Source organism: Adiantum capillus-veneris, chromosome 25, assembly GCF_014529385.1.
Source record: "Adiantum capillus-veneris isolate H3 chromosome 25, ASM1452938v2, whole genome shotgun sequence".
Lineage (NCBI taxonomy): Eukaryota > Viridiplantae > Streptophyta > Polypodiopsida > Polypodiales > Pteridaceae > Adiantum > Adiantum capillus-veneris.
In genome coordinates, this window is record NC_140955.1 from 46,747,992 (window position 1) to 46,771,286 (window position 23,295).

Consider the following 23,295-nt stretch of genomic DNA (forward strand, 5'->3'; position numbering starts at 1 on the left):
TTGACCAATGCACCAGCCACATTCAACCGCTTGATGGAGAAGCTGTTCAAGCCTCATCGAACCTTCACTGGAGTGTTCTTTGATGATATTATCATCTACTCTAATTCATTAGACGAACACAAGCAAAACCTCCAGGTAATATTTCAAGTTTTAAGAGAGAATAAACTTTATGTTAATCGAAAGAAAAGTGAATTTTTCTTGCAAGAGATTCAGTATTTAGGTCACATTATCTCTCAAGATGGCATCCAAATGGATCCATCAAAGTTAAGAGGTAATAAAAGGATGGCCTAAACCAAAGAATCTTCATGAACTAAAAAGCTATATAGATATGTGTGCATACTATAGACGCTTCATAGAAAAGTTCTCACAAATTGCGGGACCATTACATGACCTAACAAAGAAAAGTGTTAGGTATACATGGTCTGCTAAGGAGAACAATGCTTTCGAAAAGCTTAAAGAAAAGCTTATCTCTCAACCTGTGCTTACACTACCGGATCTCTCAAAACCATTTGAGGTCCAATGTGATGTTTGTGGTGATTGTCTTGGAGCTGTTTTGCTCCAAGAAGGGCACGCCATAGGCTATGAAAGTCGAAGGCTCGACCCTGTTGAGCAAGCTCTAGGCATATATGAAAAGGAACTCCTTGCAGTTCTACATGCCTTAGACTCATGGAAGCACTATTTATTGGGGACTCCTTTCATTCTGCGAACGGATCACCAAAGTCTTAAGTACTTCATGACGCAGACCAAGCTCTCCGACAAACAAATGAGGTGGGAAAATTTTCTTTCGCAATTTCATTTTCATAGTGCTCACATTGCTGGCAAGCATAATCAAGTAGCTGATGCACTCTCAAGACGACCGAGAGCGAATGCGGTTTCCATAGCAACTCACAATGATCTATCTTCAATGATAGATGAGTATGCTATTGATCCCGATTTTAGACGTGTGATTTCAGCCCTTGCATTAGGGAAGAAAGAAGAACCATTTACTTTACAAGATGGTTATCTTCTCTATGGCAATAGACTATGTGTTACTAACTCACTACGTGAGAAAGTAATGTATGAATCTCATGCTCCACCTTATGCGGGGCATAGAGGGATTCAGTCTACCTTAAGGGAATTGAAACATATTTCTATTGGCCTACCATGAAAGTGAACATACAAGAGTATGTTTCTAAATGTGTGGTATGCCAAAAACAAAATTTGATAGAGGGAAGCAACTTGGATTGCTTCAACCCTTGCCAATCCCTAATTCACCATGGGAGAGCATATCCATGGATTTTATCTTTGGATTGCCTAAGTCTATCCATGGGAATACCGGAATATGGACGATACTAGACAGGTTCAGTAAACAAGCTCATTTTATACCTGTCAAAAAGACTATCAAAGCCCATCAAATGGCAACCCTCTTCATTTCACAAATTTTCAAGTACCATGGCTTGCCAATGTCCATAGTGTCGGATAGAGATCCTACAATGACCAGTAATTTCTGGAAGGGTCTCTTTGAGAATTTAGGGACAAGGCTAAACTTCTCTTCGGCCTATCATCCACAAACGGATGGCCAAAGTGAAATAGCTAACCTAACAATTCTCGATCTACTAAAAACCTATGTAACGGAAGTAGATCAAAGATCCCAATGGGAGAAGTACTTACCCTTAGTGGAGTATGCTTACAATAACACTGTACATACTTCCACGGGAAAAGCACCTTTCGAGGTAATTGAAGGAAGATCAAAAAGTCCCTTGCTACTTAAGGTACATGGGAAGATCTTCGCTGCAGATGAGTATAGCCGGGACCTACAAGAATCTTTTCAAAAGATTAAGGATGCTATCTCTATCTCACAGCAAAGGCAAAAGGCTGCTGCTGACAAGCACAGAAGAGCCCAAGCCTTTAAAGAAAATGATTGGGTCTTATTAAAATTCCCCAAGGCTCGATTAAGGCACACGACGGGCAAGAATCCTACGGGACACCAAAAGTACTATGCTAAACTAGCAAAAAGGTACTATGGTCCCTTCCAGATTCTTAGGCCAATCAATGAGATGGCCTATCAACTCAAGTTACCCAATCATTGGCTCATACACAATGCTTTCCATGTGAGCCTATTAAAGCCTTACAAAGGAGAGCCACCTCAAGAACCAACTACTGAAGACCCACCGGAGATCGAGGACCAAGAAGAGGTACTGCAGCCCGAGTCCATTCTCCGACATGAAGACAAGGTACTAAGAGGCGGTAAGACTATCCGACGATATCTTATTAAGTTTAAGAATTATCCTTGTGAAGATGCTAGATGGATGCAAGGCATACCATTAAAGGATAACCTAAACCTTGTCAATGCTTACAATGCTTCCCAAGAGTAAGCAAATGTACAAAATGTTAAAAATGAACAAAGTTTTTGTCTTATAAGACTCTCTTTTTCTTTATTGTGCACAAAAATGAAGTAGTATACATGCTTAGATCAAGTTTGCGGAGACGACGTCTCCCAAACACCAAGTAGAGCTTGTCACTCTACTATGGACGATTGATAGGACTAATGTGCAGACATGCTTGTGGCAGCCTCATGCTCTCAAGCGCCAAATGGACTAGTCATCCATTGTGGAATGATGTCGTAGGGTAACATAGGGATCCTCTACCCGCTAAGAAAAGGACTCATGAATATGCTTTATCTTCTCTACACCATAGTCGAGGACGACTATGATTTCAAGAGAGAGGTAATGTCATCATAATAAATATCTAATTCTCCTAAATGATTTTCTCATGTTAAACTGATCATTTAATATGGGGAAGTGCCAGGGGAGAAAAAGCTAGAATATTGGTTAAGCTAGCAGACCGGCCACAGTAGGGATCCAAAGGAGGGAAAATAGAGATCCAAAGGGGGGGCCATCTGCAAAAGAGCCATGTGCAACAATGGACTCAAAAGACCCTAAGGTTCAGCCCGTTAAGACTTCCAAAATGCTAAGGTTCCAAAATTCAAAGGTTGTGTCCAAAGGTCAACCATGGGGGAATTGGATGCTTTGTGTGTTTCAAAAAAGTCTTTACAATCCCTACTTAGGAGGGGCCGAGCCTTGCTTGTAGGGGATGAGAGAGAAAGCCACACACACACACAAGCTCCCTTTACACAAAGGAAATGAGGGACACATGTCAGGTCCCTAGGCCAAATGCCCACAAGGTGTACCCAATTCCTATTGGATGGCCTTAGAGGTGGACCAATGAGAATTAGGCTAGAGTAAATCTAGTTTAATTAATTTAAAAACACTCAATAAAAGAACCAATGAGAATTAAGTCCTCTAGAAGACTATTGGACAGTCTCCCAAGGGGTCCAATGAGCATTCAGCAACCCAATGGGTTGCCTGATTCCTATTGGCCAGGAGGCAAAGGGGTCCAATGAGAGTTTAGTTGAATTATTAAATTACCTAAAGCTCTCACAAAAGGGGAAAGGGAGACACATGTCAGAAGGCTATCACTTATACTGCTTAATTACCATTGGCTAGGCCTGGGGAGGTCCAATGAGAGTAGAGCATGAGCAAATAGCAAGAGGGGTCGACCAAGAGAGAGAGAGGGGGCTGATTTTTGCAAGGCATTATCACACACACACTCACACAATCTCATGTGTGAAGCAAAGAAGACTCTCTCTCCTTCTCAAGCTTTAATGGAAAGCTTACCACCTACTCCAAGCTTGGGAGAAGGGAGGCCTACACTAACAACTCTTGGCTTTGTGATGCAAATCCAACCAAGAGCCAAGGTTCAATGCATGCTCATCTCCTCTACCATGCTAATTACTAAGCTAAGCTATGCTAATATGAGTGATTATGTGAGGAGATGTACATCTTTCTCGTAAGACTACTCCTTCCTCTCAATCTACTCTCATACCCTGCTAGCTCTCACCATCTTCGAAGGTGTGTGAGGTCTTGGGTCTGAGACCGGGGAGAATTAAAGTTGTGTTTGATAAGTGTTTTGCTTAGTGCATGAAGCTTTCATCTTCATTGCACTAGCTAGTCTTGAAGGAACACAAAGAATTGTATTGTACAATGTCTCTCTTGATGGGAGAAACCATAATACAAAGCCTTTTGGAGGGGGGACCAGCTCCATGCAAATCCGGTCCTCAACTGTTGTCAATAGCTTAATTTCTCTCTCTTTTGAAAGTATTGTTCATGCTATCTTACTAGGTGTTATGCTTTTTGTTGCTCTCTCCACCCAAGCACTCTTGTAATTCTCATTAGGAATCTATTCTAATGAAATGCCCACTATGTTCATGCTAATTTCCGCTACACACAAGTTTTTAGGCCATTAAATGTTACATATGCATGTTACAAGACATAGAAACATTAAGCCTCCAATGAACACTCCCCCCGTAAACAACCATCTTGGTCCCGGCTATGAGCTGTTCAACGACTCCCTCATCACTCCCCTCAAAAATAGCCTAAAAAGGTCCGGGCCATGAGATATAAAGGCCTTTTACAACCAAACGCCCCCCAAACCACAGTCTGTGTCGTTTGGAGGTGCTGAGAGTAACCACTGCTCAGACTTCTTAATACTCCCCCCATAAATAACCATCCATGTCCGGACCATGAGTAACAACAACAATACTTCCCCCGTAAATAACCATCCATGTCCGGACCATGAGTAACAACAACAATACTCCCCCCCTAAATAACCACAAGGGTCTGAGCCATGAGTAAAAACAGCACTTTTCAAACATTCAATAACCCTCTCCCCCGCAAATAACCACAAGGGGCCAGGCCATGAGTATGAACAAGCATTCTCAAACATCAATTCTCTTCACTACTCCACCCGAGAGTAAATCACCAATCATTGAAACCAATATTAAAACCAGAGTCAAACAATTCAAATTGGCACCAAGACAGGTTTAAGACAGATACCATCCATTTCAAACAAATTCCAAACAGGATCACCAAACAGATTCAGACTTAAAAAGAAATCTTGACATCAATCAAGCTCGAAAAGATGACTGATTTGCCATCCTAAAACCTATACCAAAAATTAGGGTTAGGTTTCTTCGATAAGGTTGTAGCCGACACAGCATGGTTCATAAGCTCTTCGACAGACAATGTCCTTGTGACGGTGATGACAGTCGCAAGACATAGCAATCACACTGGACCTCCAAGGTTATCAGCTCAAGAAGAGACACTTGTTGAAAGATGTCCAAAGACTCCAAGTTGTAATCTGCTAGGATTTCCATGGCAAGCATTTCACGATAACCCACTCTGCTCGAAGCTGCACTCTGAAGGAAGATGTCAGATGGCATGTAACTTCCGGTAAAAATTTTCTTGAAAGCTTTCGAAGTCCTTGGAGTCTGCGGCTTGGTAGCTATAGACATCCACCACTGCATGGCACTACCTCTGAGTAAAAAAAAACACCGACTCGAAAAATCTTTTGCAAGTGATCTTTGATTCCTTATGGCTTATGCCCTGGAAGACAAAGCAATGAAGATGGGAGCACGCCCGATGCACGGAAACAAGGGTGGAAGTGGCTAATAAGTTCGGGGTCGGGTGTCTCGTGCGCACTTCACTTACGTTACGTGGACATGCTTCTGCTACAATCTAGCATGAGTCTTAGATTAGGACCTAGCCCGGCACCTTTGTGAGCCTCTAGTAGGGCGTGCATGTCGAGGCCGGTCATAGTTGCATACCCTCTCTTGCACAGTACCGCATTTTAGCACTTAGGCATTTACTGCGCGTGAACCACCTCTTAAAGTGCATTTTATTAATAAGTGACTTTTCATTTACCCTTGTTGGAATGTAGGTAGGAAAAATGTAAGGTGCAGCGGAATGAATGTTGTTCTTTCTCAAGATGAGTGCATTATAATGTGCTCAAGGTTCCTTTTGGTTCTTATGGAAGGGAGAGCCTTCCGTCTTTAATGAGAGAGTGCAATGATCAGGAACAAAGTGAGTAGACACTGTGCGTGCAAGTGTATGAGACTGAGAGATAGAGAGAGAAGAGAATACGACACCAAGATGTTGTAAAACCCTCCTCCGAAGGCCCCACTCTCGTTGCCGAGAGTGGTCTACGATTGATTGCACAAACTGGTACAAAGTGTATGCATGAAACTGATGCAAGTCTAGGCTATGTCGGTGTCGTCGATGGGGGTGACAAGGCCGACGCTAGGGCTGAAAACTGAAGCTACTTATCTGCTGTCCAAAAACGCTCAAGGCTGAAATCTGCTGCAAATCAAAATGCTGAATTGGGGCTGATTTCTGCTGCTGAAAAACACTGCTTTGGGGCTGTTGAAAACGCTGATTCTTTGCTGCTGTGTGGTGCTGAAAACGCTATGGACATAGGCTGAAAATAACCTGCTGCAAATCAAAACGCTGAATTGGGGCTGATTTTTGCTGCTGAAAAACACTGCTTTGGGGCTGTTGAAAACGCTGGGCTTGAAGGAAGCTTGGCGATTGATGTCTGCTGAAAACGCCAAGGGATGGGAACTGCAAGCGATGGTGATTGGCTGGAAACGCCAAGCGAAGAGAGGCTACGGCGATGATGACCAAAAACGCTAGGGACTTGCTTGAGAGGGAATCGCCCAAATGAGGGAGTCTTGCTGAGAGAGAGGAGGAACCTGTCGCTGAAGGCCTCTGTTCTCCTTGCTCATCTGCCAAATAGTGCTAACCTTGGTTTGCTTATATATTATCTTACCCAATTTGCCCTACCTACTTTCCAACAAAAGTCACTTAAATTAATAAGTGAAAAATGTCAAAAATAGGTAGAATAGGCTAAATGCACTGGAAAATTCCCCTGAAGGATTCTGATGGATTCTAATGAGAATATTTATAATCATGCTCTGTGCAACCAGAGGATATGCATCTACACTAAGTGCCTGGGCATGCACAGTCTGCGAACAGACTCACAAAAAGTGCCAGAACACTTCTAATCTAGACTGACTGGACTGACGAAACCCTTGTTATTGAAGTAGCTTGTCCACGAACACATAGGCCGATTGCTTCTCAGAGGGCCTACCATGCTAGTTACCACCTGCTCGTCCTGAAGATCATACCATTGATCTGATACCTAGAAGCACACCACCGAACCGGCCATCTTACCGTGTGAGCCGAGCACAGAATGAAGAGATTATGAACCAAGTGAAAGACCTCTTGGAAAAGGGTCTTGTCCAGCCTAGTACTTCACCGTATTGCTCTCCAGTGTTGTTGGTTTTGAAGAAAAACGGATCTTGGAGAATGTGCATAGATTATAGAGCTCTCAACAAAATCACCATCAAGAACAGATTTCCGATTCCTAGGATCGATGATATACTCGACAGATTACAGGGATCCTTGTGCTTTAGCAGGATTGATTTGAAGAGTGGATATCATCATATCAAAATCGTGCCGGGAGACGTCTACAAAACAGCATTTCGGATGACTTTTGGATTATTTGAGTTTTGGTAATGGCTTTTGGCTTAACCAATGCTCCTGCGACATTTAACCAGATGATGGACAGGATTTTTCGAGAGTACACTATTTGTTGGCACTTTCTTTGATGATATCATTGTTTTCTCCAAGAATGAGGCGGAACATAGAGATCATCTACTTCAGGTCTTTCAGGCATTACGAGATCACAAGTTAGTGATTAATGCAAAGAAAAGTGAATTTTTCCTACCAGAGATACACTTTTTGGGACACATTGTGTCAGCAGCAAGAGTGCAAATGGATCCGGCCAAGATAGAGACTATCCGTGATTGGCCCGATTTGAAGAATGTCCATGAAGTTAGAAGTTTCTTGGGATTGTGTTCGTACTACACGCGGTTCATTCGAAATTTTGCAGAGGTTGCTTCCACTTTGCATATCTTGATACAGAAAGGAGTCCCTTTCTCGTGGGGACCCACAAAGGTGACTGCATTTCAAACTTTGAAAGAGAAATTGACTACGGGACCAGTTTTGACTTTGCCGGACTTGCAGAAGTCTTTTGAAGTATATTGTGACGCTTATGGTCGTAGTCTGGGTGCGGTCTTAATGCAAGAAGGCCATGTCATTGCTTACGAGAGCCGATTGTTCTCAAGGCCGGAAATGACAACACAGATTTATGAGAAAGAGCTTTTGGCGGTTATCCATGCTCTTACTCAGTGGCGGCATTACCTACTCGGAGCGGATTTTACTGTCTTTACAGACCATCAAAGTTTGCGCTACTTCTAGTCACAGAAGCAGCTATCGAAAAAGCAGATGCGGTGGGCGAACATCTTGTCACAGTTTCACTTCCAGATTGTCCATGTTCAAGGACAGAAGAATGTGGTGGCAGATGCTTTGTCTTGAAAGCCGTTGGTTCTAGCTATTTCCGCGATACATCATAGGAGCTTCGAGGATATGGTCGACCAGTATGCCACAGATCCAGATTATGCAGACGTTTTCACACGGATACGGGATGGGGAGACAGTAGCGGGATATTTCATTCGGGATGGCTGCTTGATGAGAAAAACCATGTTGTGCGTTACATAGCCGTTGAGGGAAAAGGTTAGGACTGAATGCCACTGTCCACCTTTTACGGGTCACCGCGGCATCGCTACCACCATGAATGGGGTAGAGAGATACTTCTTTTGACCAAGACTCAAGAAGGATGTGGAAGAGTTTATGCGCAGTTGCTTGGTATGCCAGAAGGTCAAGTTTGACAGGCATAAAGCACAGGGATTGTTACAGCCTTTGCCCAAACCCACCCGCCCCTGGGAAAGTATTGCAATGGATTTCATTTTTTATCTCCCGAGAACACAGAGCGGTCAAGATGGTAACTGGACTGTTATTGACAGATTTAGCAAGCAGGCTTATTTCATTCCATTGAAGAAAACAGTCAAACCGGATCACTTAGCAAGACTGTTTGTGGCCCACATCTTCAGATTACATGGCATGCCTCAGACGATTGTCTCCGACAGGGACCCCAGATTTACGAGTTTGTTTTGGAAGGCAATTTGGGAGAACATTGGCACGCGGTTGCAGTTCTCGTCATCGTTCCACCCGCAGACTGACGGGCAATCTGAGATTTCCAATTCAGTGGTTTTAGATTTATTGAAGTCTTATATCTCGGATTAGAAGACTCAATAGAAAAGTATCTACCTTTGGTGGAATTTGCCTACAATAACATGATACACTCTTTGACGGGGAAGGCGCCATTTGAGATTGTTGAAGGTACTGCGAAGATTCCACCCTTTCTAAGCACGAAAGGTAAGATTTTTGAAGCTGATGAGTATACGCGTGACTTAGACACGGCTTTTGCCAAGGTCCGCGAGGCTTTGCAGAAATCTCAGGAAAGACAAAAAAAGGCAGCGGATCGCCATCGTCGCGATTTGAAATTGAAGGAGGATGATTGGGTGCTCTTACGTTTTGAGAAGGCATGCCTGAGAAAGAAGAAGGAAAAGGAGAGGCTTTTTCCAAAGCTTAGTATGCCATACTACGGACCTTTCCAGATCTCTGAAAAGATCAATGATGTCTCCTTCCGACTGAAACTGCCTGATACTTGGAGGATTCATAATGCATTCCATGTGAGTCTCTTTGAAACCTTTTAAAGGTGATGTGCCTGATGATGGGGAGCCTAATGAGCAACCCGAAGTGGAAGAAAACGAGGAGATCCTTGTTTCTGAACAGATTTTGGCACATAAGGATACAAAGAGTAAAGGTAAAGTCCGAAGGCGGTTCTTGGTTAAGTTCAAGAACTATCCTGCATTGGATGCGAAGTGGATGGAGGAGGAGGACCTAGCAGATACTCCTCATATAGTGAAACTTTACCTCGAAGCTTTTGGTTTAGCATAGTCTACTCCAAATGGAACCCAGAATTCAGCTTGGCCGGAGATGTGGTGCAGTGGGATGCACAAGAGGGGAGTTACTCCGCTCCTTTGTCAACAGATGCCTTGATTTTTGTACTAGAGTCACTAATGTCTCTTTGAGCTTCAGGGATACTGAGAGCTGACAGTATTCTGCTGTATGACTTTATGAAATGGAATTCCTGAATATGAAACTGATTTGTTCTTGACTTGTTTTAAGTGCAAGAACTGATAGACGAAATGGCTGCAGCATTTTGGTCTAATTGATCTCGAATAGACATGGTTGCAATGGGGGTTAGTCATCGGGCATCGATGAGGTCCCGAATGGATCTAGATGCGATTGCTAGCTACATTGCCGGTAAATCATGCTCTAAGATCCGAATGAATGTTGAATGTGATTTGTCATGTGATGTCCTGTGATATCGTGTGATGTGACTGTCCATTGGTACATGTGCTAGATGTGTGTTCCTAGTGCGTCGGTACTAACAGTCAGTGTCTGCTAAGACAGTTTATGGCTTCTGTCTATTTTGCAGGCGTAATCGAGGGCGATTACAATGCTTTCAAGAGGGGGGTATGTCACAAATGGTGACGTGGCTGCCCATCACACACACTCTCTGCCTTGAATGGACAAGCCTCGGAAATGGCAGGCCGACGTGGCGGCAGGCTGTACGGATCCCGCAAATTGCGGAGAGCATGACACATGGCAGCCCGTATGGAATTCCGCGTTTTACAGTGCTTTTTGCCACAGAGTTGGCGACAGCTTTTTCCTACGCTTTTGGAGAGAAAGAAAGCCTCTTGCTTTAGTTTTAGCAAGAGAGAGAGAGAGAAAGCCTCTTTGATTTAGCAACAGAGAGAGAAAGAAATTACTGCTTTCTTTTTACAAGCTTTTGAGCTTTTGATTTTCAGATTTTGGGGCTCTGCTTTTGGCAACCCTTGTACCTTTAAATTTGTGGGTAGGCCACTCACAACTTAGAGCATTTGGACGCAGAGTCTGAGTGTGAGCGCCTGCCTGCACTCTTGTACTTTGAGCACAGATTAATATAAAAAGAAATACCGAAAGGGGTGCCAATCTTTGGGGCCAATATCTCTAGGCACGGAACTCCGTCGGGCCAATGTTAAATGAATTGTGAACTGTGAATTGTTTTGAAGTGGTTATTTGGTGCTGTTGCGGTAGATTCTTGACTTGGAGTGTCCAAGTCTGTTACAGTCTTTATGTCTTGTGACTGCACCTGTAATCACCTGTGTTGCATCGTGATGTGTCAACCATTAATATTTCAAAAATGGGTGAGATTGCCTCGGTATGTGACTAGTGTGCATCGAGACACCCCTTTAAAGGTCAGCATTATAATAAATTCCGGCGAGGGATTGGACGGAAACACAAGGATAACTACAATCTACAACAATTTATCACTTTAAAACAACTAGAGAGAGAGAGAGAGTCACAAACTAGTGACGTGGCTGCCCAATACTCACACACACCTGCTGGCAGTAGTCTCACATGGCAGGTTCGGGGAAATGATGACGTGGCACTGTCCGTACTGCCCCCGGAAAACACGACGCAATTCACGGCAGCAGCGTACGGAAAAGCAGTGTATAGACGACAGAATTTTGGGCTGCTTTTCTCTACGCAGGGCTGGCTAGGCTGGAGCTTTTGGGAATTGCTTTAATTCCCTAAGAGGGCTTGAGAGAGAGAGAGAGCCTTGATGCTTTATTTTTTTACAAGGCTTTTAATTTTCAGCTTTTGGGGCTCTGCTTTTGGGCATCCCTTGTAACCTTTAAATAAGTGGCCAGGCTTCCCACTTCTCAGAGCATCTGGACACAGAGTCTGAGAGTGAGAGCCTCCCACTCCCTTGTACTTTGAGTTGCAGATTAATACAAAAAGACATACCAAAAGGGGCTCCAGTCTTTGGGGCCAATATCTCTAGTAGGCACCGAACTACGCCAGGCCAATGTTGAATCAAATGTGAACTGTGAACTGTTTTGAAGTGAATTCTTGTGGTGTCGCGGTAGATCTTGACTTGGGAGTGTCCAAGTCTTGTTACAGTGGTATCAGAGCGTGGCCGATTTCTCTTGTACCGGGAAATCCGATCCTTTTTACGCGACACTTATGGCTTCAAACAGAGATCAGTCGACTTCATCTGCATCCGGAGATGCGGGAAGAGATCATGACAAAGATTCATGCGAGGAGCATGGCCAGCACTCCATGTCTCGTCTAGAGTGTTCTCTTTCAGTTCAAGTATTTAGAATATTACAGCTTCGTTCTGGATGTGTTACAGTTCCAATTGTTATTTTCCATCCACTCCTCCCGGTTTCAGTGTCATGTAGACCGACATGTACCTGTGACACCCTGTGGACCAGAGTGTAGCGTGGGCCAAAGTGTACCAATGACACGGTGTGGACCAAGGTGTATGGCGCAGTTGTGTGGACCAAGGAGTGCACCCCTGTACTTGTGGGACCCAATGCCTTTTGGTGTGTGATCGCTGACGGTTGAACTAGCTAGACCACTCAGTCAGATATTTTGTATGGAATATATTTAGGACTACAGGAGTTGATATGTATTATCATCAGCCTCATCAGCTTCGCATAGCATCACCACTAGTCTAGAGTGTCTAGTATCTGGGGTCAAGTTTTAAAGCTCACTGCACTATTACCCTGTACCTTGAGCCTCTACAACCCCTTGAATTTTTTCCCTGGTCCCTGGTCTAGAGCTCGGTGTGCAGTCAATCAGTTCTATCAATCTCGTGTGAGTGGTCTTTGGTGCTCTCTTTGTCCTGAGGTGGCTTTATGAGTGTGGACACCCCTGTCTACTTGAGCGCCTTGTTGTTGTATTACTGTACCAGTTAGTGTGAGAGTGAGATTTCAATATATTGCACCGAGGAAACCCACTGCACAGAGTACAGTAGTCTTTTCCGGTACAGGCATGCCATTGAATGACATCACATCATCACAAGCGCAGCCACCGAAGGGTGTAGGAGGACGATCAGCGTGCAGTCTGTCGTTCTCATAAAGGTAACACAAGCATCACTGGGTTTCAAAGTTACTGAACTTTATAGATCTCGTAAAGGGGGTGGTAATAAATGCCTTAGTAGTTTATATAGAGGAAAAGAAAGAAAATCCCTTAAAGCAGTAAAAAATAAGCTATTGAAATACACACGTAAATATATACAGCACGAAGACTGCTATAATCAATGCCCATTGATCAAGAGGTAGACCTATGAGTCCATGGTTGGCAAATTGTTTACCCCTTTACTCTACCCTCAAAGCCAGAAAGGCCGAATGTAATGGCATGCAGCTGAAAGCTGAACGAGCCCTTGAAATCCAACTCAAACCAGCAAATTCTTGGCCCCTTTCATCAGCCCTATTCTCAGGCATAAATTGCTGGGCGTGGTGATCAAATTAAAGAGGAGATAGTTCTTAGTGCATCCAACTTCATAAACCAAAGAAATGCAATTCACCATGATAAGAAATGGCAGAGCAGGCAGTATTATCCCAAGAAGAACGAAACATTGATTGTTGGGTTTTTTTATAAACCTGGCAACAAGGGATGAAGATAACCAAAGCAGCGACGCCCTGGTCCAAGTCTACGCTTCAAATCATAAAGATTGGTTATTGGATGAACAGCCTGTTCAAGGAAAATGCAGATTGAGGACAGGCAAAGCGTCATCTGCTCCTGCTACAAATTTCAGTTGGAACAAGAGCTTTCATAGCTAGCACTATGCTCACATCACCGTTGTTACCTCAAAAATCACAATTTTCTCCAAAATCGAAGCAGGATCATCCCATGTGAATAAATGGAGTTCTAAGCCAGCAGGACTTAATGCAGTCTCAAGCATCTCCTTCAAACAAGCATCCAAATGGCGACAAGCTGGTATATTTTGCTCCCTGTGCCAAGAATCTTACTAAATGAAATCATAAACTATAATATCGATCACTCCATTGAGTAATGCAATGAATAGCTACTTTTGACACATACTGGATAAGTGCCCTCAAATCAGCCCGCATGTCAACCAAAAATTTCAAGCCTCCTGGCTGACAATTGAACTGTTTGAACAGCTGCACAGAGAGAGGCGTAAGAGCAGAACGCAGGGCCTGTTCTGTACGATAAAGAGCTGGTATGTTTTCTTCTTGCTTGCCTTCCTTCTCCGTCTTACCTGCCATAATTACAAACAAAGAAATACAACACTTCAAAAACTTAACTTTCGTGCACATATACATACATGCACAGCTTATGTGCACACCCAATCCACTGAAAAGCAATTGACTAAGCACTACACAAAACACATCCAAACAACTGAAGTAATCAATTTTATAGACCGAAGTACTGTAGAGCTAGGCTTCGGACATCGATTCTATCCACCCCATATTCTGTGGCAAGCAGATTTAGAGCTTGGAATCTGTTGGACAGATCAAGATTGTAGTACTCCTGAGCAAAATAGGAATCCGTGAGAAGGTGAGAATCACTGTGAGAATCACTTTGGACTTAATAATAAATCACAACCAACAGGAATATAAGCAGTCTCACATTTGAGAACTGGCTCAGAGCCAGATCGAAGCTAGCACTGGCCTTAGTATTTAAAATCTTGTGGATCAATGACTTCAAGCTATTAAAGAGACTGCAGGACCGATTTGGAAAGGTAAGCATGCACCAAAGGTTTTACACAAACCACATCAAAACAGCCTTGTGAAAGCGCATTACTACCTTGTTGTATCTTCAATCTGTAAGGATTGCTTAGTTATCTGTTGACACAAGAGAAAAAGCCGATTCAATTTAAGCTACAGTGAGGGAAATTTCAGTTAAGACTCCACTGAGGCATTCGACATTAGGAATTTGGACTTTCTCAACCAGCTCGTGCGCTGATAAGATGTTAAATCCAGGCAACCAACTGTTTTCTACCTAATATATACACCTGGATTAATACAAGAAAAGCCCAGATTTTTCCTTTCAAGTTATGGACCCATGATAATCAACTACAAGAAAAAATATTACTCACCCCATCATGCATGGGATTGACCAAAATACTACAACATCCCTACCACCACCATCAGGAATTCCCCACTAGGTAATCAGTGCTCATAAATGGGTTTCAAAAAAAAGCAAAGTAGCCACAAACATAACAGAAGCCAGTACTTGCATCAATCAAGCATGGCTGTCACATGCACTCTGAATTTGTGTCATGTCCACATGCTAGTACTACTACCTCAGAACCAAGGTGCGGGCCTAGAGGAGCTTAGTCTGGCATCCTGGTGAGCCGATAATCCACACATAGCCCTCTTTGCAAAGACGATTGTACGACACATAACTGGGAGCGCTCGCTGCTGCTGCTGCCCGCACCCCACTCGCCATTGCTCCCTCGTGTAGCTTCCCCCCGGCCCCCTCCTGCGCCCTGCCCCCAGCCCTACGTGTTGCCTTCCAGCCCAGCCCGCCCCACCCCTGCCCGCTGCCCGCTTGTTTCCTCTCCCCCCCTTAACCTGGAACGGCTATCATAAGTGATCGTTCGCGTCACAGCAGTAGACATAATGGAGGATTCTGCTCCACCACAGAGGGACTCGATTGAAGCCCCCTCGCCCCACTCCGCAAAATCCACCAACCGACTTAATCTCTCGCCGACAGAGCAAGAGAGCTTAGAGGCAGAGATGGCACGCCTTCATGCCACCTCTGTCATCTGCAAGATCATCAACACCCGACCTAGCAGAGGGAGGTGTTGATCTCTTCTAGGCCCATCTTTTGGCAGAGGTGGGAAAGATCATCGACGTTCAGCTTCTCGAGCACGACTACTATCAAATAGAGTTTGACACTTCCAAGATGGCGTCCAAGGTCATTGCAATGAGCCCCCTTGCCATCCGAGCAGCCAAAGCTCATTTTTGACGGTGGCACCATGGCTTCGATCCGGCTACCGATGCTCTTGTCGAGGAGGTACGCATTCTGGTTCGAGACACCCACACCCTCCTGAAGGTCGTTTTACTACCTCGGGTGAGTGGTGGTTGGCTCCGCCAGAATATGGAGTATTCGAAACTCCCGAATCAGTGCCTTCATTGTAGACAGATGGGCCATCTTGCGAAGGCTTGTCCACAGAGGAGGCCCCGACCTACAACACAGCCCCAGCCTACTAAGGCTGGCCAGACTCAGCAGGCAGAGACACAAGGAGCACAAGCAGGTACCTCCTCCGAGACGTGTGTCCAGGCAGAGGAGGGTTGATAGCAGGTTCGTGGTCGACGTCGCCAGGGACCAACACGTCAGTTCGGAGCCCCTGGTGGTTGACCTGCACCAGGCTAGCAGCAGTGGGTTCCCACAGGGAACCCTTTCGACCCTCTACCTCAAGATGAGCCGGGCCGACACCCCTTCCACCTCAGCTTCGCCATCGACAGCCCCTCCTCCTCCTCTCCGCCGACCGCCCCCACCCTTTCACCACCCCCCCCCCCCCAAAATCCTTCCCGCTACCGCCTCTGCCATTCCTCCCACTAGTCCCCCTACACCGCCGTCTGCTCCCTCTCATACCCCGCCACCGGCCCTTCCTCGGCAGCTCGGAGGTCTCTTGGCAATGCATTTGCCACGATCCGCTTGGCACAGGAGCAGCAACCATACCTACGGACGCCCCTATTGGTGCTGGCGTTGCCGGCAGTCCCTCGTGAGCTAACCAGTTTGGACATCCGTCGCCGGTGGGAATTTTTGACTACAACTTCACACTATTCCTCGGCGACTCTTCTCCCGACCTTGAGGCAGCTTGCTTTAGGGTCCATGTACTGTTTCTAGCAGCTAGAGGGGCAGATGCCCTGGACACAACGGTTGGTTTCTCGTTCCCACTATGTGGCAGGGATCAGACTAAGTGGACTATGGATACAGTGGTGGACTGGCTTCTGGTTCAGGCTCTTGAGTTCTCTCACCACACGCAAGACTTGGGGGGTGACAAATTTGATACAAACTGTGGCCGTTGGCCAAGTTCTCTGTGACACCACCAGATACAGCAAGATGTAGGCACATTGTGGTACACTTTTTTGCCGACATGAAGAGTGCACCTTGCTATGTATATGTTCATGAGGACTCTTGGACAAAGGATGTAGCTCTAAGGACTGCATGCCCATCCTGGGCATGGGTCCACGACACACTCTAGACACGACTTTCTCGAGGTCGCTCAAATGCGGATTACTCCCCATCCACGAGTGCCTCGTAGAATTGCGAGACTAGCTGCGATGGCAGCATCAGCCTTCTCTCACTGACCTCATATGGATTAGGTGGACCTCAATTTGTTCGCCATAGAGGTCAACTCCGACGAAGCTCCGGAGATGCCTTGTGGGTGGAGCAATTGATATGCTTATGCTCCAGGAGCATCACTTGTGTGAGAGTCGTATCTCGTGTTGTGGACAGATTTTGCATGGTCGATGTGAGACCTTTTGGTCAGCTGCTCTTGGGCCTGGTGGCATTCAAGGAGGTGACGTATGACTATTGCAAATTCATGGCAGCAGGCTATTGTGGGCAGAGGCATCAGTGCACCAGGCAGAAGTCACTATGCGAATACATGGCTGCCTTGTGGGTTTTCTGAACATCTATGCACCCAACCATGCAAGTGCATGGGCTGAGTTTTGGTCACATTTGGTGGAATCCCTACCCCATGCAAAGCAGTGGTGCATTTGGGGGGGGGGGATTTCAACATGCTTGAGGACCCCTCAGACAGGGTTGGGGGCAGCCATGCTACTGTACATGGGGCTGAGTTGGCTGCTTGGGAACGGTTACGTATGACCTTGAGGATTTCCGATGTTTGGCAGCATGTTGGCTTTGCACGGCCCTCAGATAGCCTCTCCTTTTCCAAATTCGGCAGCAGAGTAGGCCGAGTGAATCTTTCCAGGATAGATCGCTTCTATGCTAGTGAGCACTTTTGTGACTTGGGTGATTTAGTTTGCATTTTGGCAGGGACTACCTTCTATGACCACGCGCTAGCGATCGTTACTCTAGCTGACAGACAGAGTAGCAGTAGTGTCATGCTACACGTCCCTGACATAGATACCCACAACTCGGATCCTCTGAAAACGGCACTTTGCAACCTGTGGAGCCTCTACGAAGACTCTGTGAAGGCGATCTTCTCCCTGAACCTCAAAGAACATGCAAGGTACTGACTCCGAGCAAGCTCGACTGCAATGAGGACCTCCAGCAACGTGAAGGCCCCCATCCATCTAGGAGCTCTCTCCTGCTGCCTCTAGAGGGGAAAGCCACTTAGCTGGTATAGCCTCTGTAGTATCCACATGCTCTGTGCACCCCTCATCCCTCGTAATTGTATGCTCTAAACCTCCTCGAGCAAGCCTGAAAACTGAAGCAAGTCGCCCAGAGTGCGGGCTGGACCCTCTGCCATGGGACCCCAAGAGACGTGAGGCCTACTACCAACCAGGTGGCTTCTCTGTGTGCTAACCATGGGGTTCCGAATAAGAGGCTGTCTCAAGCGCTCCTCCGTGCAAGTGGGCCGATGCTGCTCCAGGCCACTCCTTACCTGCTCCTAGGCCCTAAGCAGGCTTGCAAAAAATCGGTCCTCCAATCTCCAGCTATGACCAACTCTACGCATCTTTGTAAAAATCCATCTGGTGGACAGGCTCCATAGGCCGCCCGCATGAGGGACTGAAACTCAAATCCGATGAAGCAACGGCTTCTTCCACAGCTCCTCCCCTGGAAGCAGACCTCTTGTCACAAAGTGATGACGTGGCTGCCCGAGAGCAGAAACCCTAACCCTAACTGCTGGCTGAAACCCTAATTCTGGAAACCCTAACCCTAAAACCTGCCAAAAACCCTAAAACTGCAGAAACCCTAACCCTAACCCTAAAGGCAGCAGGGAAGATTCTGTAAAATGCAGAGACATGATGGCGTGGCACCGTACGACAGAATCCCGCTTTTTGCGGCGTGATTTATGGCTGTCCTGCTTTTCTACGCAAAAAGAGAGAGAGAGAGAGAGAGAGGATCTTTTTGCTTTAATTTGATAAGCTCAAGAGAGCTTGTGAGAGAAAGGAGCCTTTGCTTTATTTTCAGGCTTTTGATTTTAAGCTTTTGGGGCTCTGCTTTTGGCAACCCTTGTAAATAAATAAGTAGATTGGGCTCCCACTCTGCAGAGCATCTGGACGCAGAGTCTGAGAGTGAGACCCCAACCACTCTTGTACTTTGAACACTGATTAATACAAAAGAAAAACCGAAAGGGGCGCCAGTCTTTGGGGCCAATATCTCTAGGCATGGAACTCCGCCTGGCCAGTGCAAATCTATTGTGACCTGCGAACTGTATTGAAGTGGTTATTTGGTGCTGTCGCAGTAGATTCTTGACTTGGAGTGTCCAAGTTTGTTACAGTGGTATCAGAGCACAGCCGATTTCTCTTCTACGGGAAATCCGATCCCAAAAAATTTTCTCCACGGCACCTATGGCTTCACGCAAGGATCAGTCGACTCCCTCTGCATCCGGAGATGCGGGAAGGGATCACAACGAAGATTCCGGCAGAGAGTATGGCCCGCCTCGGCCTACTCAGGCGGAGCAACGAGAGATGGAGTGTCGTCAATTGATCGGCGATGCAACAAAGATGATGCTCAATTTTGCGAAGGACCCAAAAGGCAAAATATATGAGCGAGACTTCTTTTCAGGAAGTGCACGAGCAGTGGCAGAAAACCACAACACCACCCCAAAAACCATCTCTCAAGAAACCTTCTGCTCACAAGAAATATTCAAAGAAGGAATTAGAAGAGGTGGTTGATGCACGGATTGCTCAGATTTTTGACGCGCAGAACAAAGCTAAAAAGCACGGCAAAAAGCATAAGAAAGACACTGATTTCCCGGGATATTTGGGTCGTCAGTCGATATTTGATAAGGCAAAGAAACAGAAGAAGCGTGTTCGATTTGAAGAAGTACCCAGTTCTTCTTCTTCTTCTTCTTCTTACAGTTCTTCTAGCTCTTCGGATTCGAGCGAAGAAGACAGAAAAGGCAAAAAGCAAAGCAAGAAACAACGCTTCGGAAAGGCCAAGAAAAGGCAAAGAAGTCTAATCCTCGCCTAGTGAGTGACAGTTCTACAGAGGACTCGTCTACAGACAGTTCAGACTCTGACGACAGCAACTTTTATGCAAAGAAGACAATTTTTTATAAACCCAACCAGTATGACTTTCTGGAAGACAAAAGCAAGAAAGGCCGAGAGTTTAAGGAAGGTGGACAGTCAATTAAATTTGACACGTTTTCTGGATATAGAGATGCTTCGAAGGCTTTGTCTTTTGTACATCAGTTTGACATCGCTTTCGCGGGACGGCGTTACTCAGAGCACTCTAAGATTCGGAGAGCTGCCTCTTACTCTAAGGGGAATGCTCGAACTTGATGGTCCACGCTTCTATTAAGCCAGACTACGGCAGTTAAATGGCTGAAATTCAAGAGGCTTTTTATTTCTTCTTGGTTGACTCGAGAGTATGAACACGATATACGAGCTGCTTGAAACCATCTTCAGATGACTAAGAGAGATACAGTGGACGCTTATTGCGAGAGATTCTGGAGCTCTTTTCTATCCGCCTCTTCATTCAAGAAGATCTCGTTCAGAGAACAGATTGAGCGGTTTACCTTGGGTCTACCTACTGAAATCCGAGATCACTGCTTGGAACAGAAGTCAGCTTCTATTCAGGAATTGATGAGTCGTGCGAAACAGGGTTTTGCTATTCACTCTGGCAGTCTGACCTACCCCACCGATGAGGTCATGACACAACGACCCAAACAGACTTCAGCGAATGAAAGTAGAAAGAGAAAGAGCAACCCAGAACAGAAGGATGCACGACCCAAGCTTACTCCTCAGGAGAGAGCTCACTTCATCAGGGAGGGGAAGTGCTTTGGATGTGGGGAACATGGACATATCCCCACGAAGTGCCCTAAAAAGGCACAGAAAGAACAGAATGACAAGGACAACGGAAGGCCTGAGAGTTCGAGAGCTACTGAGGAACGTGGAAGAAAAGGCAAGATGAAAACAAGATTGGTTCCAGATTGTGTGGGTACCGATCCCAACATCATGGACGAGAGTACAGAACTTTGTCGAGCTTGGGGCAAAGTGAAAGACCAAGAGGCCCTAATCTTCTTTGATGGAGGAGCCAAGGCCAACTTCATTTCACCAGAATTGGCGGCGCGGCTCGAGATCACTCCCGATCGGATGGGACCACTTGCGGAGGCTATTCTAGCGGCACCCGGCAGGGCGTAGCCATTACACCTGTCATTGGCAAACTTCGGTTGCATTGTCAGGGGTATTTGGGGCATGAGGACTTTTACATAATGCCTTTGGAAGGCTGTGATGTTCTCTTAGGAATTCCCTGGTACCACAAGAACAACGCCGTGGTCGATTATCGGGCGAGGAAAGCGACATTGACTACAGAGAAGGGCAAAACCATTGTACTTGACATTAAACTGAAGGGCGAGTCTGTCCCTATAGTATCGGCTTCGGCCATTTCTAAATTAATGAAATCCAGTCTGTTTATCTACTCGATCTTTATGAAAGAGTTGAGTGATGAGGATAGGACAAATATGTTTAACTTGATAAAGAACGCCAAGATTTTCTCCACTCTCACGTCGATTGCTTCTCAGAGGGCCTACCAGGCGAGTTACCACCTGCTCGTCTTGAAGATCACACCATTGATCTGATACCTGGAAGCACACCACCGAACCGGCCATCTTACTGTGTGAGCCGAGCACAGAATGAAGAGATTATGAACCAAGTGAAAGACCTCTTGGAAAAGGGTCTTGTCCAACCTAGTACTTCACCGTATTGATCTCGAGTGTTGTTGGTTTTGAAGTAAAACGAATCTTGGAGAATGTGCATCGATTATAGAGCTCTCAACAAAATCACCATCAAGAACAGATTTCCAATTCCTAGGATCGATGATATACTCAACAGATTACAGAGATCCTCGTGCTTTAGCAGGATTGATTTGAAGAGTGGATATAATCAAATCAGAATCGCGTCGGGAGATGTCTACAAGACAGCTTTTCGGACGACTTTTGGGTTATTTGAGTTTTTGGTGATGCCTTTTGGCTTAACCAATGCTCCTACGACATTTAACCGGATGATGGACAAGTTTTCCGAGAGTACAGGCTATTTGTTGGTGCTTTCTTTGACGTTATCATTGTTTTCTCCAAGAATGAGGCAGAACACAGAGATCATCTGCTTTTTCAGGCATTACGAGATCACAAGTTAGTGATTAATGCTAAGACGCTTACACTTTCTCGGACATATTTCTCAGTAGCGGGAGTACAAATGGATCCGGCCAAGATAGAGACTATCCGTGATTGGCCCGATTTGTAGAATGTCCATCAAGTTAATAGCTTCTTGGGACTGTGTTTGTACTACAGGTGGTTCATTCGAAAGTTTGCAGAGGTTGCTTCTCCTTTGCATATCTTGACACAGAAAAGAATCCCTTTCTCGTGGGGACCCACAAAGGTGACATTGACTACGTGACCAGTTTTGACTTTGCCAGCCTTGCAGAAGTCATTTGAAGTATATTGTGATGCTTGTGGTCGTAGTCTGGGTGCGGTCTTAATGCAAGAAGGCCATGTCATTGCTTACGAGAGCCGATTGTTCTCAAGGCCGGAAATGACAGCACAGATTTATGAGAAAGAGCTTTTGGCGGTTATCCATGCTCTTACTCAGTGGCGGCATTACCTACTCGGAGCGGATTTTAATGTCTTTACAGACCATCAGAGTTTGCGCTACTTCTTGTCACATAAGCAACTATCGGAAAAGCAGATGCAGTGGGCGAACATCTTGTCACAGTTTCACTTCCAGATTATCCATGTGTAGGGAAAGAAGAATGTGGTGGCACATGCTTTGTCTCGAAAGCCGTTGGTTCTGGCTATTTCCGCAATACATCGTAGGAGCTTCGAGGATATGGTCGACCAGTATGCCACAGATACAGATTTTGCAAACGTTTTCAACACGGATATGGGATGGGGAGACAGTAGAGGGATATTCCATTCGGGATGGCTACTTGATGAGAAAAACCATGTTGTGCGTTACACAGCCGTTCAGGGAAAAGATAATGACTGAATGCCACTGTCCACCTTTTACGGGTCACCGCGGCATTGCTACCACCATGAAAGGGGTAGAGCGATACATCTTTTGGCCGAGACTCAAGAAGGATGTGGAAGAGTTTGTGCGCAGTTGCTTAGTATGCCAGAAGGTCAAGTTTGACAGGCATAAAGCACAGGGATTGTTACAGCCTTTACCCAAACCCACCCGTCCCTGGGAAAGTATTGCAATGGATTTCATTTTTTATCTCCCGAGAACACAAAGTGGTCACGATGGTATCTGGCCTGTTATTGACAGATTTAGCAAGCAGGCTCATTTCATTCGAGTGAAGAAAACAGTCAAGTCGGATCACTTAGCAAGACTGTTTGTGGCCCAGATTTTCAGATTACATGGCATGCCTGAGACGATTGTCTCTGACAGGGACCCAGATTTATGAGTTTGTTTGGAAGGCAATTTGGGAGAACATTGGCACGCGGTTGCAGTTCTCGTCATCGTTCCACCCGCAAACTGACGGGCAATCTGAGATTGCTAATTTAGTG

General features: G+C 45.6%; 1 protein-coding gene and 1 long non-coding RNA gene across 2 annotated transcripts in view; one reads left to right on the forward strand and one right to left on the reverse strand.

The window, feature by feature from the left end:
• Positions 1-15,137, reverse strand: part of LOC147424826 (malonyl-CoA decarboxylase family protein) — a 59,849-nt gene extending 44,712 nt beyond the window's left edge. The window contains 5 exon segments of the mRNA XM_086499676.1: positions 13,283-13,373; positions 13,489-13,633; positions 13,725-13,902; positions 14,033-14,174; positions 14,274-15,137. Coding sequence (XP_086355802.1) covers positions 13,283-13,373; positions 13,489-13,633; positions 13,725-13,902; positions 14,033-14,174; positions 14,274-14,393 — 676 coding nt within the window. The 5' untranslated portion in view covers positions 14,394-15,137.
• The window catches only part of LOC147424827 (uncharacterized), a 44,020-nt gene continuing 34,207 nt past the window's right edge, over positions 13,483-23,295 (forward strand). The window contains exons 1-2 of the long non-coding RNA XR_015186383.1: positions 13,483-13,619; positions 13,805-13,863. This is a non-coding gene — a long non-coding RNA (uncharacterized LOC147424827). The remainder of the gene's footprint in view (positions 13,620-13,804; positions 13,864-23,295) is intronic.